Genomic DNA, 14,177 nt, shown 5'->3' with positions numbered 1-14,177 from the left:
CCTAGCGCTATTGCCGCAGACACCCGCTGCGTTATTGATGATTAGGTGAACGAGATCATTTTTCATTCAATTGGCAACTTGAAAAGCTTTTAATGTACATTCTCTTTCGCTAGCATAACAAAACATGCAAAGTTCTTTTACGTTGTCATGCCACGTTTCATGTGTTTAATTCATCTACCGCAGCACTGGCAACAAACTCCACAGCCCACGGGCATGATCGTCCATTGGAATTTTGCCCACAGATACTTGCTGGAATATTACTGCATCCCAGTCCATCACAGACGCCGCTAACATTTGAGATACAACAACAACTGCTGCTCAAGATTTATGTCAGTAAAGCTTCGCAAGCAAATTACTCATACAAGACGACATAATCACACTAGTCTTAAATCAACCAGCTTACTAAAACTATACAATAGATCATGCATAACTGCTTCTTTAAACGGACAACGGAACCCCACACGGAAACCGGGGGGAAGACCCTTTAAGAACGCCACTGAAATCATCATCATCTTTGATGAAATCGACCACTTTATGCCTTGATTGTGACACTGCACATGCACGAACCGGATGGCTTTATCACTGAGGTCTGCCACTCTGAGCCAGGGGGTGCGTTTGGATCATACAGAAGGGTAATGTAACCGGGATCCTCCTGCAGTGAAAATAAAAGAAGTTTTCCATCCAGTATGCCAAACTGGAATCGGATGCTTGAGCTCCCAGTTACTGGAACTGGCACCATCTTCCATGAATGATCCTCTGAGTCAAATATAGCCAGCTTCCGCTGGTTTTTCCACTCGATACAAAAAAGTTTCTTCCCCACCACAGCATGAGCGGTGACCATGACACAACCATTTTTCATCTCACACCAGGTGTGCCTCTCAGTGTTATACACGTCAACAAACCTTGAATTTCCAATTGTGAAACTCGATCTACCTCCCATTACATAGAGCTTTCCTTCAAATCCGCAAGCAAAGCATCCCCACCGTGGTCGGCGAAGACTCTCAATTACAGTCCACTTGTCAGCATCAGGGTCATACACTTCAGCACATGAGAGAGATTCACCATCCATCCCATAGCCGCCAACTGCATAGACCATGCCATTTACCTCAGCACAAGCAAAATCATAGCGCGCAACATTCATGTCCGCTAGCTTACTCCAGCTGCAGAGAAGTATTACAATCTAGATTAGTCATTGGGGTTTAAAAGACATTTTGGTTATGAAACTAATCAAGCTGTCTAATAGCCGAAGATACCGCAACCGAGAAATTCTAGCATAAAAATAAAACCTCCCAATTTTGCGAGTGTTTATAAAGTCGTAATTCAAATGTTCCATTAAAAAGACCCTGAAAGTTCAGAGTACTTGAGCATTACAAAAAGCACGAATGCAGTGACAAGCAAAGAATGAAACAGGAATATGAGGTAAAAGAAAACAAACCTGTTGAGGCAAGAATCGTACTGATAAACATCAGCAGAGGGCGATCTATTTCCATCAATCATGGCATAACCAGCAATTATGAGAAGCTTTCCATTGAGAACTACCACGCCAAAACCAACTTTCTCACAACCAGGCATTGTGGGGAATTCATTTTGTTTCTGTCCCAAACAGTCTATAACCTTCCAGTGGCTCCCATTTCCTTGAGAGTCAACAGTTAGGACATAAAGCCACTCCTCGAGCATGCCAGCTAGTTTTCTAACCCTGATAAATTCCTTACTTTGGATAAAAGACCTCCATCTTTTGCAAACAACACCCATAGCAGGAAAATTAGTTCGAGGAACAAGTGCAAGACAGTACATTGCCACATCATCGGGCAGCCCAGGCAAGACAGGACTATGGATACCATCAACGAACTTTGGAGTTAAGCAGGAACCCCCTTTTGAGCGAGGTGGAGTACCCTGCTCGAGAGCGTTGGAGAAACACATGTTCAACTCGGTAGCTCTCTTCTTTCCACTAACAAAATTAGGCATTTTTTGAATAAGAAATTCTCAAACAGGAAGTGGACAGAAGCATCATGAATTCCTTCTATGTCTCTCAACTACAAAGATCAACTTAACAGAAAAATCAGCTACCGATTAAAGATATTCGTGAAATCCTTCATTTCTTGATATTTTACAAGACCAAGGCATAAAAGATGTTGCTGAACGGATGGCTTGAGCAGTGAAGGCTGATGATTTCCAATGCTTTGTCCAATCGGACTCAAATTCCATTCCACCTCTTTGGGTACTAATGTCCTTTTTCTTGATTGTACTATCTAAGCTGCTGCTTCCTGAACTGTTACTCTTCCCACACATTGCCCAGATACCTACATGGGATGATACAAGTTATACACAGGGAAGATCGAAATTGAAAAGAAAAATAAGTAAATAAGAAAAACATGAATATTTTAAAAAAAATAATCGAGATTGATAAGAGCAGGAGTTGGTTAGGGCCTTATAGATAGATAAAGAAAAGAAAAAAAAAAGGTACCTGCCAAGGCCATAGAAGCGCATAAAGTTAGCCTCCTGTAACTTCCATTTTGCTTTTGGCTAATGTTTTATCTGCAGTGTAGCATACCGACATGACTACATGAGTAAAGAAACTATTGTGAAATGCACCAGAAGGTCAAAACTGTAGCAAGTAATACCGTGGACTCTTTCATAATTGAAACTTTATTTTCCCAACAGAAACACACGACAAACTGATAATTACCCACTTGAACCTTCAACAACACCCAAGGAAAGCCAAATGATCCATTAAAGTCTATGACCCAAAAAGAAATAGTAACAATTTAAGTGGTGCCCAATTATTACTATGATGATTACTAGTCAAACTAGACACACCAAGAAGCAACAGCTACTAATCAAACTTCCAAACATATACCACCAGTGTCACCAATCTACCGCAACTCCACCACCAGATCATGAATAAACGGGGAAAAAATGGTAAAAGAATATCTTCATCTTGCACAGAGAATATACTAACATTTGTAGCACTCTAAACGACATGACAATGAAAACTAGTACAACGATTCAGATCTAACAACCCCAGCTACCGAAAGCAACTAGAAACTTCACCAACAAACTATCAAAGCAATTGAATGCTGTCAATTAACTAGATTGTGAAACAAAAGCGATCTTCAAGGATTAAAATAGCATCCTCTCATAATTCACATACTATATAAATCGAGAAGCTCAATACAAATATCAACAAATACAATGCCGAGCAAGCTCAAGACTCATAAGACACCAGAAACAGCTCAAACGAGCTCACTGTAATTAGAATTCACCCAAAAAAAATCCAAATTTGAGGAAAAGCGTAATTTCAGATGCTCAAATCGGATTAAGACTACAACAAAAGTAGCTCAGGTCAACTATAAACAGCTCGAATTTCATTAAAAAGAAAATTAAAAAAAAAAGAAGAACAGATCTATAAATATTAAAAAAAATTCCCAAATGAAATTAGCTAAAGACTAAGAGCAGGACAGGTTCCCGAGACAAGGCATTATTATTGACATAAATAAAAACCACTCTTCCTGAAATTTAGACAGAAGATTCATATGGCAGTAGTGGTACCGAAATCATCCGCATGGCGACGGAAGAGCAAAACAAAAAATCAGATGGAACTGATAAATAGGAAGGAAAAAAAACAAAAAAAAAAAAAGAAAGAAGATGAAGATTAAAAAAAATGGGGAATATAAAAAATTACCTGGGAAATGGAAATGTAAGCGAAGTGAGCCTGAGGGGGAAGCTGCGAGAGTAGGCGGTGGGAGTACGCGTAAAAGAAGAGGAAATGGATAAGGAAGCTCCCAAGAAATGGAGGAAACGGAAAGGTGAAGAGATATGGTAGTAGTAATACTTTAAAAATAAAATAAAACGAAAGAATAGATGCTGTATGGGGGTGGTGGATTGTGTATTTGTGACAGGTGAGGTGTGGTCTGGTGGGCAGTAGTAGGCATGGGACGGAAACGAAGGGGCAGTGGGAGTGTATATATATACATACATATATATATATATAGAGAGAGAGAGAAATATATATATATATATATATGTGCATATATATACAGACTAGAGAGAGAGAGAGAATAGCGACGCTGGTAAGAAGATTGGATCAGCTCAACCCAAGCACTCTCTGATCTGTCTGTCAGTAACCAAATTCTTGTGGTAGATAAGATTGAATTGACAGCCCCAGTGTGCGTCATCGTTAGTTACGTGAAGGCAAATCCCCAATCATCATCATTTTTTTATCTTCAAACAAGATCAACAGCAGTAATTAATAATTATTCGCTGGCTCCCACCTACCTCGAATTTGTTGTCATCTTATGCATAATTAATTATTTTTACAAAAGTAAAATTAATTTTAGAGAATACATAAATATAATAGTCCAATAAATAAATATGAATAATGTGATAAATTAAACGTGATTTAATTATACTAACGTGTAACGAACGACAACCCAACACTCATAAAAAAGGAAAAAAAAAAAAAAAGAAATTCCTTTTACTATCATTTTGCTCTTTTTCCCTTTCCATTGCATCCCATGCATATTTTTGTTCTTTTTATTGAAAATTATGCCTTCATTCATTTTTGGATTGTTTTTTAATCCCAATTCTTGGAAGAGAACTACAGTGCAGTGATGAAGATTTGAATCCTTAGTAAGTCCTAAAATGAAGAACTGAAGTCCTTAACCATAAGGGCTGATCGTACAATTGAGAGAACCCAATCATCTTGTCATTAGTAGTAGTAATAACTACTGGCTCTTATCCAAACAAACTCAATTAATCTGGCTCAATGGCTTGCGAATCAATTGACTCAGAAATTCCACTCCAATTTCTTCGCCAAAATCCAAATTTGCCGCACCTCACCTTTCAATAATATCAAGATAACGTTCAATAATTGCTGGGAGAAAACAAGAACGATCGATCAAGACTGAGACTTTGCGACTCATTTGGTGCTCTTTTGAGCGTCGCCCTCCACATAGCAAAGTAGCAAACCCCACTCTCTGGTTCATTTATCAACAATCAAAAGATTCCACATTTAGTCCACAATTATGATTTGACGTTCAAGATTCCCTAACACGTGAGGTTTTGCGCTTTGTGCCAAACACTTTTAAATATCACCAAACAAGGTGGCTGTTTAATAACCAAGCACTTAGAGAGAGAGAGAGAGAGAGAGAGAGAGAGTTTGGATAAGGGCTCTCATGGTTAATGTACGTGCATGGCTTCAAATTGATACATTTGAAATAATTATTATAATATTTTTTATGATGTGATGTGATGTATGTGAGATAAAAAGATGGCTGATAATATAAAAAGGTTGGTTGAAAAATGTATTTATGATGCAAGCGAATTATTATTTGAGATAATTTTACTATCCAAACAAACTGTTTTTTTTATTTTCTATAGCAATTCAATCTGGATGGATTGCGTGTGTTGAAAGGAATTCTAGATCGTGTGATTTATGACAGGTTACTTGATTTTTCTTGTCTGATTTGAAATTGTTTATTTTTCAGATAAAACCAAAATCAAGAATAAGACAAAAAAAAAGAAGAAAGTAAATGGGAAACCCTTGTAACTGGTAATTGAGAAAGAAAATTTTCCATTAGGAATCCCGGCCTGATGAGGGGATCATCTCAATCGGCCTTTTTTTTTTGTTTTGGCCCTCGGGGGGGTGGGGGTTCAGCCGTTTACTTCCGATGAAAATAACAGTTTGTGGTTCATTACCTATATTATGTTATCATTTTCTCATTTGAATATTCTTTCCATGAAACCGTCCAACCATTTTCCAATGGTCTAATATCATCTGAGAAGGCGTGGCCGATAATTAATACTCGTATTTACCGTACTTGAAAACAAGCCATACCTTTCTATCTTTTTGACTTTTGGAATCTTTCTAATTTATTTTGAGGGTGATAAATGAAGGATTCATGCGTGTTTAGGAACACAAATCATCGGCAGCGTATTTATTTATTTTTTTTAATCCTTTTTGACTTCTGCACTATTCGAATGCTGGTAACACGTATTGCTGATTGCGAATGAACCCTGGAAGAGATAAACAACATTATTAATGATTTACAAACAAGCTAAAACATCAAATCTCCGACCATTTGAAATATTCTTCTTCAATTTTTGATTGAACCTTTCTCACCATTTTCTGGTTACTGAAACAATCCGCGATTATATAAATATATATATATATATATATAACCAAAGCGTACCAATCTATAATCTCCTTGAAACTGGCTAACCAATTTTCCAGCTTTTCGTGAATTGAGGAGGCATCCTCGTAATATTCCGTGATGTACGTGGAAGGACAATCAAGATGACATATTCCTCCTATTGGGTATTATTCTTTTTAGTGTTGTTGGCTCCTATTCCGCCGGGTTTGTTTGGATTGTGTTTTATTTCCCCAATTTTATCTGGTTACATTATCATTACAATTTTCAATACACCTTTTTATCTTTTCAATTATCTTTTTATCTCACATACATCACATCACAAAAAGTGTTACAGTAAAAATATTCCAAATAAAACACAATCCAAACAAACCGGAATCGGGTATTCAATTTCAACAGCTTGAGCTTCAAATTTGAAGTTTAACACTTCAACTTAACAAAATCAATCATACGGATACTGCGGCATAGACAGAAGGTACTTACGGGTCTCTCCTTCTAATGTATCTGCCAGAACACTCGCTAACTTACTCTATGAATGCATATACTCGCGTTTGTTAACTAACCTATTGTTATTGTAATTAATGTCAAGATATAGTAGTGATTAGTTATACTTCTGGTAATAGTTTAACGATATTTTAAGAAAATAGTGGATTGGATTTACTCTTTTAACAAATTTAACCCTCTTTTCTTAAACTATGTGCAAAAAAAAAAAAAAAAAAGACTATCAAAGTAAAACAGTCGGAGTGATTAGGACACAATTTATCAGGCAAATAGCTTTTCAAAGGAGCAAGCAGGAAAAAATAAAGTCGTTCTTCCATTGTCTATGTGTAGTCATTTCCGGCTATTAAACATTTTTCTGTTATCTAATATCATTGAAACAATTGGAGCTCAGCGCGTTTAACACAAAAAAATTTTAGCATAATTATTTTTTAGCAACAAAGAAATAAATAAATGGTGCATAAAAATAGTAATAGTTAATGTATCCAAAGAGCATTAAATTCGTGTCCAATCAAGGAAGCTTCTATTTTTTTCCGCTAATATAGAGGAATTTGGAGCAAAATGCATCTTGATTTTTTTTGTTAGGTTATTAGATTATGTTCATTAATATCAAGCAATTTCACTAATATAGAGAAATTTGGAACAAAATTTATCTTGAAATTTTTCATTGCGCTATGTTTATTAATACCACGTAATAGTTAGAAAAAAAAAGCCATTTAAGAAGGGGAAAAACTAAAAGAAACAGGCAAGAAATAATATACTTTGCTTAATCATCTGTTGCTATTATTACTTTTTGACTATTTAAAATGTACTCAAATAATTAAAACTCACCATACTTCATTTTCTTTTTCAGCAATATAGAAAAATTTCGAACAAATTTGGTATTAAAATATTCAATTGAATTTGCAACAAAATTATACTAAAATTGGTTTTTTCACGCAAGCAATTAAATGATGCATAAAAATAGTAGCAATGAATTCCTACAAAAAGTGTCATATAAGTGGACACTAAATGGGCCCTTTATTTATTTATTTATTTTTGGTCAAGAATGTTGACAAAGCTTACCATACCTCTTTTTCTTTTCCAGTGATGTAGAAGAATTTCGAACAAAATTGATATTAAAATATTCAATCGAATTTGGAACAAAATTATACTAAATGTTTTTTTTTTGAATTTGTACAAAAAAAGTGTTATATAAGTGGCCACTCAAGAGACCCTTTACTTTTTTTTTTTGGCCAAGAGTGTAGACAAAATTTGGTGAGGAATGTAGACGAAATTTGGAGCAGAACTCATACTAAAATGTTAATCTAAATTTATATATTCCTAATGGCTAAAAAGGATATAATAATATCAGTCCAAAACCAGGCACCATGTCCTTTTTTTTTATATTTATTACGCTCAAGCCATGGCAAAACAAGAACAAATTGTGGCTCATCATGCCTTTTTTGGGATAATTGCAGAAACCTCCCTTGAGATTTCTAATAGTTGCACTCACATCCCTTGAGGTTTCGAAAATAGCACTAACCTCCCATGAAATTAAGATTTTGATAGCATATTTAGCCCATGTTACAAAAAGTGCTATTAAAAAAGTCTTTTGAGAATAGAGATAATAATGTTGTTCCATTTGTACCCCTTTTACCTTTTGTAAGGTTGAATTAGTAAAAGAATGAATAAAATCAAAAGTTGGAAACAATTAGTGAAACTCATATAAATGCAAAGAGAACAAGTACAGCAGTAACAACAAGAAAATTTAATGAACATACGTTCAGAAATCTAAGGTTCTAAAGCATATAATGTGTACAACCAATTTCAAAAAACGCTCATTCATTAGTGTGCATAGAAACTATGTGTATTAAGTTAAGATTACAAAGGATTGCTTAACTATTGTCTTCTGATTATCGCAAATTTTTAACAGAAAAATCCTCAAAATTTGCCTTGATTTTTGCTTTCTTTCTTCTTTCGTTTCGTGAATGCCTAAGATAAAGTGAACTCAACCAAAACTACCAAAACATATTTTCTTATGGAGCCTTGTTTGGAGGTTTCTTTCCTTTTGCTTTTGCTTCTCTTCTATGCAAATTATATACGATTTGGATTATCCTTTCAAATACTGTCAATCACAAAATGATGCCATGTTGAAGTATCAATTAGCGCTATTTTGTGATGCTATTTTATAAGTGCACTTAAAGTGCCTAATCAAATAAGAAGTAACCATTAACTTGTTTAATTAGTTATCGTAAACTTGTTTATTGCCCTAATTTTTTTGCTCCAAATTTGTTTACAAACAACCTCAAACTCTTAGGGTATAGAAGTAAATTCACCCTATCTTTTGTCAACTATAGACCCAAATTCATGTTGGGGGAGGTAAGTGCTATTTTAGAAACCTCAGAGGAGGTGAGTGCAATTATCCCCTTTTTTGTCCAATTAGGCTTAGATCATGGCAAAATCGAAATAAATTGTGGCTTAGGGGCCTTAAAAACCCACATGCAGCGCAAGGGTGAAACTAGGGTTACAAACGAATCGAACCGCTCGCGAGCGGCTCGAGTCGAGCTCAAGCTGACTCGAGTCGAAATCGAGCTCGAACTCGAGCTCAAGATATTATCGCGAGCTCGAGTATATATATATATATATATATATTTTTTTTTATTTTAAGTATATATATTTTTATTTTTTTAATTTTAAGTACATATATATTTTTTTATTTTAATAGTAAAATTACATATATATTATTAATATTTTATTATTTATTAAAAAAAGATTATTTTATTTATTTTTTTAAAAATAAAATAATTATTTTTTATTTTTTTCGAGCTTGAGCTCGCTCGAATCAAGTCGAGCTCGAGTTCACTAAAATTAAGTCAAAACTCGACTCGATTAGGTCAAAACTCGACCCGTTTGCAGCTCTAGGTGAAACACTAAACTGGAGAGGGGAAAAAAACAAAGGAAACAAGTAGGCAGCAAGGGAAATCACCTGTCGAAATTACCCTTAGGGCTTCACAAAATCACCAAAGAACCGGCAAAATGCCGGGAAGGGACGACACTCTACTGCTCCTCAGCCTTCCGCGCTTTTAATAGGTAGGATATATATATATATATATATATATATATATATATATATATAGACACACACATGTATATTTTGTTGGCAATTGGGCTCAAATTACACATAACTTAGGCCTCGTGACAGGGATCTTGGGCCTCTCATCAACACGCTTTGTTCTTGGGCCCTCCCATCTTCTGTAATCTCTGGTGGCAGAAATCTCTATAAACCGGACTGATAGTCTTTCGCTCTTTCCTGAAGATTTGTAGCCGATTTGCGATTACGGAAGCTTTCCTTACCTCCGTCATTTATTGAGAGTATTATGCTTTTCACAAACAATACAATTAAACTACTATTCTTAAAAAGTTTGATTCTTAAAATATGACAAACAAATTAGAATGGAGAGAGTATTGGTTATTACCTCCTTGCCCTTTACATTTATTACGTCATGCATGTTTTGCTAGTCTGCTTTTATCATTGCACCAAAAAAGATTTAAATAAACAAATGCATATTGCCTGGGCACATGTTCTTTGTAGAATGGGTGGATTTGCACCCCCTTCATTGCATCACATTGTTCGTACTGCCTTAGCATAACCCGGAAATGCTTGCATGATGTTGATTGTCTTGATAACTTTCCGCGGAGTCCATGATGACACAACCCAAGATGTGTTTCTTTTTTTGCCTACGTGAAATATCAAATAGGAGTTTTCTGTGCATATATGTGTGTGTGTGAATAGATTCATGACCGTACAAGCAATCCTGAATGTCTAGCCGTTTCATAAGTCAACAAAACCCCCACCCCCCGCGGTAGCCCCCAAAACAAAAAAAAAGAAGAAGAGTAGAATACTTAATCCTCCAAACAACTTATAACAGCCCTCACCATTGCCAACAGCAATAAGCCCACCCTTCACATCAAACGTCAGCCTAACCCAAGAAGTCCGTTAAAAGATAATTTAATTTGGGCGGGAGACTTTCTCAATCACCACTCCGGCACCGAATTCACTATGGTCAAAACTCAAAATGAACCTCCGGCACCAGAAACAGATTCTGGGGCAGTTCACTCCTACAGAATGCAAGTTCTACGCCATTCAAGTGTTTCTTGATTTCCTCGTAATTCAGAGATCAATTACCCGACACAGCATCCATAACAGATGCATAATTTCCTTCATTCAGTCTGAGAATGAATCTTGCATTGCACAAAAACAGGCATTCCGTTGAGCTATAATCGCACAATCCACACATTCCAGACTTCGCAATTCACACGACTAATGCAGGGTAAAAACTAGTTTAACATATAGATACCCACTTAAACACACAGAGGAGCTGCCCGTTTTAAGTACCTCAAATTTGCACAATGGATACTAAGCCTAAACTCTTTCTCAAGAGGTGCCTAAACTCTTTCTCATGGGGATACTAAATCGAACAAAACCATCAAGGAAAGCAATTCCTGCAGTAGTATTTCTAGCTCAGCAGAGCGTCGTAAACAGCCAGCATCCAGAGCCTACACTAAAAATTTCATGCATCTCATATCTAAGGTCTACCTTGCATCCACAATGTTCATCGTTAGTCCCAAGAAAAATTTTGAAGATAAAAAGGCACTGTGAGAAGACCGGCTCGAAGAATGACAGCATAATAGAGACGGCCAGTAAGTGCAGCTTGATAAATAATCCAACACTACCATAACATCCAACCAAAAAGAAGCCACACGACATTTAAGAAGAACAAAAAGCTGTCTCTACAAGTAAAAGTATGTCTTTGAATGAACTTTTTGAATTTAAGCACTAGCAAAACTTGTCTGCAACCTCCAATAGCATTACGTAACAATATGCCTCAAAATTTGTAGAATCGACTAAAAGCATTGCCAATGAAAGCACCATTACATAAAGCTTAAGTCTTCCTAGATTTACTTGTGGCCAACTGCGATTCAGGCTGCAAAATATAAGAAAAAAATTTAGACACAAAGAGAAGCGCCCCAGAAATTTACAATGATACCTTTCTGGATATCAACCAGATTGACAGATAACTGAAAGATATAACTACATATGTATTACCTCCTTTTTCACAGACTCTTCCTTCTCAGACAAAATCAACTCAATATGGCAGGGGGAAGACATGTAGGCTGGCCAAAAAATCATATATTAAAGTTAATGGACATAATGCACAGAACAGAAAACTGAAAAAAAGTCATCTATCAGACATACGGTTTATTCTTCCATGGGCACGATATGTGCGGCGTCTTTGTTTTTGTGCTTGATTCACCTGAATGTGAGAAATGAAAAGTGAATCCACATCCAAGCCTTTCACCTGCAGGATAAAATAACTGCTGTCAAAGTTGTACAAAACAACGAATATTAAATTATAACTTCTGGGAGCACGGACAAACCTCTGCATTGCTTTCAGCATTCTTGAGCAAATCCAAAATGAATCTAGCAGATTTAACAGGCCAGCGACCCTGTCCATTTGAATGCCTATTCTTGGCCTGAGCAGTACGGCCAACACCTCCACAGAAACGTGTAAAAGGAATTGCCTGTTTATGGGCCAAAACATCCTCCAAGTACCTCTTAGCCTTGGCTAAAGGCAGCTTCCTGATGGCATGCGCTGTTTCCCTTGTGTTCTGTTAAAGAAGAGCAGCACACACACACTGTCAGATTGTATGCTCAGACAAAAACTAGCTAAGAATTCGGACCAAATAACAAAGAAGCACCATTGAGGCGTATAGCAGATCTTACATTATAAATTATGTACCGTTCCAAGGAGAAAAAACACAAACAACCCTAGCAAGGTAACAACTCTAATACTACAAGAACTAAGATTCACATCTCTAGGCCCCAAACAAAAGCAATGACAAAGCAGAAATAAAAGTTGTAGTAAAAGGAACATACAGCATAATAGTGGATACAACAACAAAGAAAGACCCAGCAGAATTAGTTACAACTTTCAAGTGCCCACTAGAAATTATCAACCATTCTCACTAGTATTCACTGAAAACTTAATCAACGATATCTCCCTCTCCCAGGAACTTCTGAAGGCAACAGATGTTTACCAAGGATCGGAAAAGCTCATAAAGACATGAAGCTTATTTCTTGTCCTCATACGTCAGACTGATTAGCAAGATGGATATATAAAAATGTCGGGAAGATGATTGTTGAAGGTTTTCAACAAGATAACGAAATACAACTGCCCATCTTCCCAAAAAAAGATATTGCAGAGAACTCTTTCGAGCAAAGTGCAATGACAAATTAGCACAATGTCGATACACACAATCCCTGCTTTCCATAACCATGAGATGTGGATACTAAAACCCCAACCCACATCGAAATGAATCATAAAAGTATGTTAGGTTGAAAGGTATGAAGACTTTGTCATTTACTAAACAATTATCTTCCCCACATACCAACGGACAGAAAGCTCCCATTCTGTCAGCTTTTCTTTACTTCAAAATTGAGGGAGGTAAATAAGGTTGCAACCGTTTATCAATTTAAGAAATTAATACTAAAACATCCATGACAGACAAGCTAGTCTGAAGCCCACAAAATCCCATTAGAAAACACAAGTTTTCCTTGGTTTGTTCTAATAATCAAAGAAAGATGACTATATAATCAGAATGTATCATCGTTTACTGAACCGTAGATCATGAAGCTCAAGAGGTTCACCCAATAACAATGCCAAGTTTTATTTCCCTGAAGTTTACGAGAGACCCGTTCACATTAAACGGCAACAGGCCCCTGCTTTTTTCATCAGGTTATACTACCGACAAGTCCAATCAAAAACTTAAATAGCCAAAAAAGAGCATACATACAGAGCAGGAAAAGAACTAAATGGCCTTCAAAAAAGTAGATCAAAGCATCCATTTGTTTAAGTGATGAGAGAGAGAGAGAGAGAGCAATCGATACCTTGAAATGAACACGGAGATCAGATCCCCTAGCTTTGCAGGCTGCATTTTATAAACTTTTAACAAAATTAGCACAAAAGCCTAAAAAATCGATGATAAAAAATTTTGAAACAAATCTAAGAATGAAAAAACAAATCAAAATCTAGTTTAAAACCAAAAAAAAAGGGAGGGAGGAAAAAAGCAATTACACTTGGTAGGGTTATCGGGCTCCCTTGAGTACTTCACCTGAAAGAGCACACCGAAAACACCAAAAAGTTGTTATAATTCGAGCATTTTGACATGAAAAATCAAAACCAAAGACGAAACTGATAATTACGAAAATTGTTATAAGGACTAAGGCAGGGAGAAGCTGAGAGGAGGAGAGAGGCGAACCATCTTTTCAGCGTGGGGGAAACGGATGGGAATGCTCCTGCTAGGGTTTTTCAGCAGAAGAAGAAGTGGCCTAGTGCTGCTAGGGATTTTCAGCAGAAGTCTTGTGGTGATCTGCTGCACATTTTCTAAGGCTACGTCGGCCCAAAGAAGTTTACCAAAATGCCGATCTATAATAGAGCATGTTAACGCAGGCAGCATTATGGACTAAACAAAGTCTTGTCTCATGGG

The 14,177-nt window shown here is 36.4% G+C and overlaps 2 protein-coding genes and 2 non-coding genes across 5 annotated transcripts; all 4 read right to left on the bottom strand.

Moving 5' to 3' along the window:
• Nucleotides 1-300: 300 nt before the first annotated feature.
• Nucleotides 301-3,959, bottom strand: LOC140021494 (F-box/kelch-repeat protein At1g67480-like). 2 transcript variants are annotated; one of them, XM_072072469.1, is made up of 4 exons: nucleotides 3,683-3,959; nucleotides 2,465-2,535; nucleotides 1,436-2,300; nucleotides 301-1,160 (listed from the first exon to the last, which is right to left on the bottom strand). In XM_072072469.1, exons 3-4 carry the CDS (start codon nucleotides 1,963-1,965, stop codon nucleotides 533-535), a joined length of 1,158 nt encoding a protein of 385 aa, XP_071928570.1. In that variant the 5' UTR covers nucleotides 1,966-2,300; nucleotides 2,465-2,535; nucleotides 3,683-3,959; the 3' UTR covers nucleotides 301-532. The 2 variants fall into 2 exon arrangements, with proteins under 2 accessions (XP_071928570.1, XP_071928572.1); XM_072072471.1 differs by lacking the exon at nucleotides 3,683-3,959 and adding an exon at nucleotides 3,550-3,629.
• Nucleotides 3,960-11,370: 7,411 nt separating this feature from the next.
• On the bottom strand, nucleotides 11,371-14,147 carry LOC113717397 (large ribosomal subunit protein uL22y-like). Its single transcript, XM_027242229.2, has 7 exons — nucleotides 13,950-14,147; nucleotides 13,766-13,802; nucleotides 13,579-13,619; nucleotides 12,069-12,299; nucleotides 11,887-11,989; nucleotides 11,737-11,804; nucleotides 11,371-11,614 (listed from the first exon to the last, which is right to left on the bottom strand). Exons 1-7 carry the CDS (start codon nucleotides 14,145-14,147, stop codon nucleotides 11,573-11,575), a joined length of 720 nt encoding a protein of 239 aa, XP_027098030.2. The 3' UTR covers nucleotides 11,371-11,572.
• LOC113717463 (small nucleolar RNA snoR135) lies at nucleotides 12,811-12,958 on the bottom strand. Its single transcript, XR_003454390.2, has one exon. It is a non-coding gene; the product is annotated as a small nucleolar RNA snoR135 (small nucleolar RNA).
• Nucleotides 13,288-13,420, bottom strand: LOC113717459 (small nucleolar RNA snoR74). The gene has a single exon (XR_003454387.2). It is a non-coding gene; the product is annotated as a small nucleolar RNA snoR74 (small nucleolar RNA).
• Nucleotides 14,148-14,177: the final 30 nt, after the last annotated feature.

This window comes from Coffea arabica, chromosome 11e (assembly GCF_036785885.1).
Source record: "Coffea arabica cultivar ET-39 chromosome 11e, Coffea Arabica ET-39 HiFi, whole genome shotgun sequence".
In the NCBI taxonomy this organism is placed as follows: domain Eukaryota; kingdom Viridiplantae; phylum Streptophyta; class Magnoliopsida; order Gentianales; family Rubiaceae; genus Coffea; species Coffea arabica.
This window is presented reverse-complemented; position numbering and strand designations above follow the sequence as displayed.

Excerpts from the sequence above, each read along its gene's own strand:
- LOC140021494 (XM_072072469.1), bottom strand. The coding sequence starts at position 1,965 with ATGCCTAATTTTGTTAGTGGAAAGAAGAGAGCTACCGAGTTGAACATG. Across the intron at positions 1,161-1,435 it reads TACGATTCTTGCCTCAACAG|CTGGAGTAAGCTAGCGGACA; the intron begins GTTTGTTTTCTT and ends ACTTCTCTGCAG.
- LOC113717397 (XM_027242229.2), bottom strand. The coding sequence starts at position 14,147 with ATGCTGCCTGCGTTAACATGCTCTATTATAGATCGGCATTTTGGTAAA. Across the intron at positions 13,620-13,765 it reads GCCCGATAACCCTACCAAGT|CCTGCAAAGCTAGGGGATCT; the intron begins GTAATTGCTTTT and ends TATAAAATGCAG. Across the intron at positions 11,615-11,736 it reads AAGAGTCTGTGAAAAAGGAG|CCTGAATCGCAGTTGGCCAC; the intron begins GTAATACATATG and ends TATATTTTGCAG.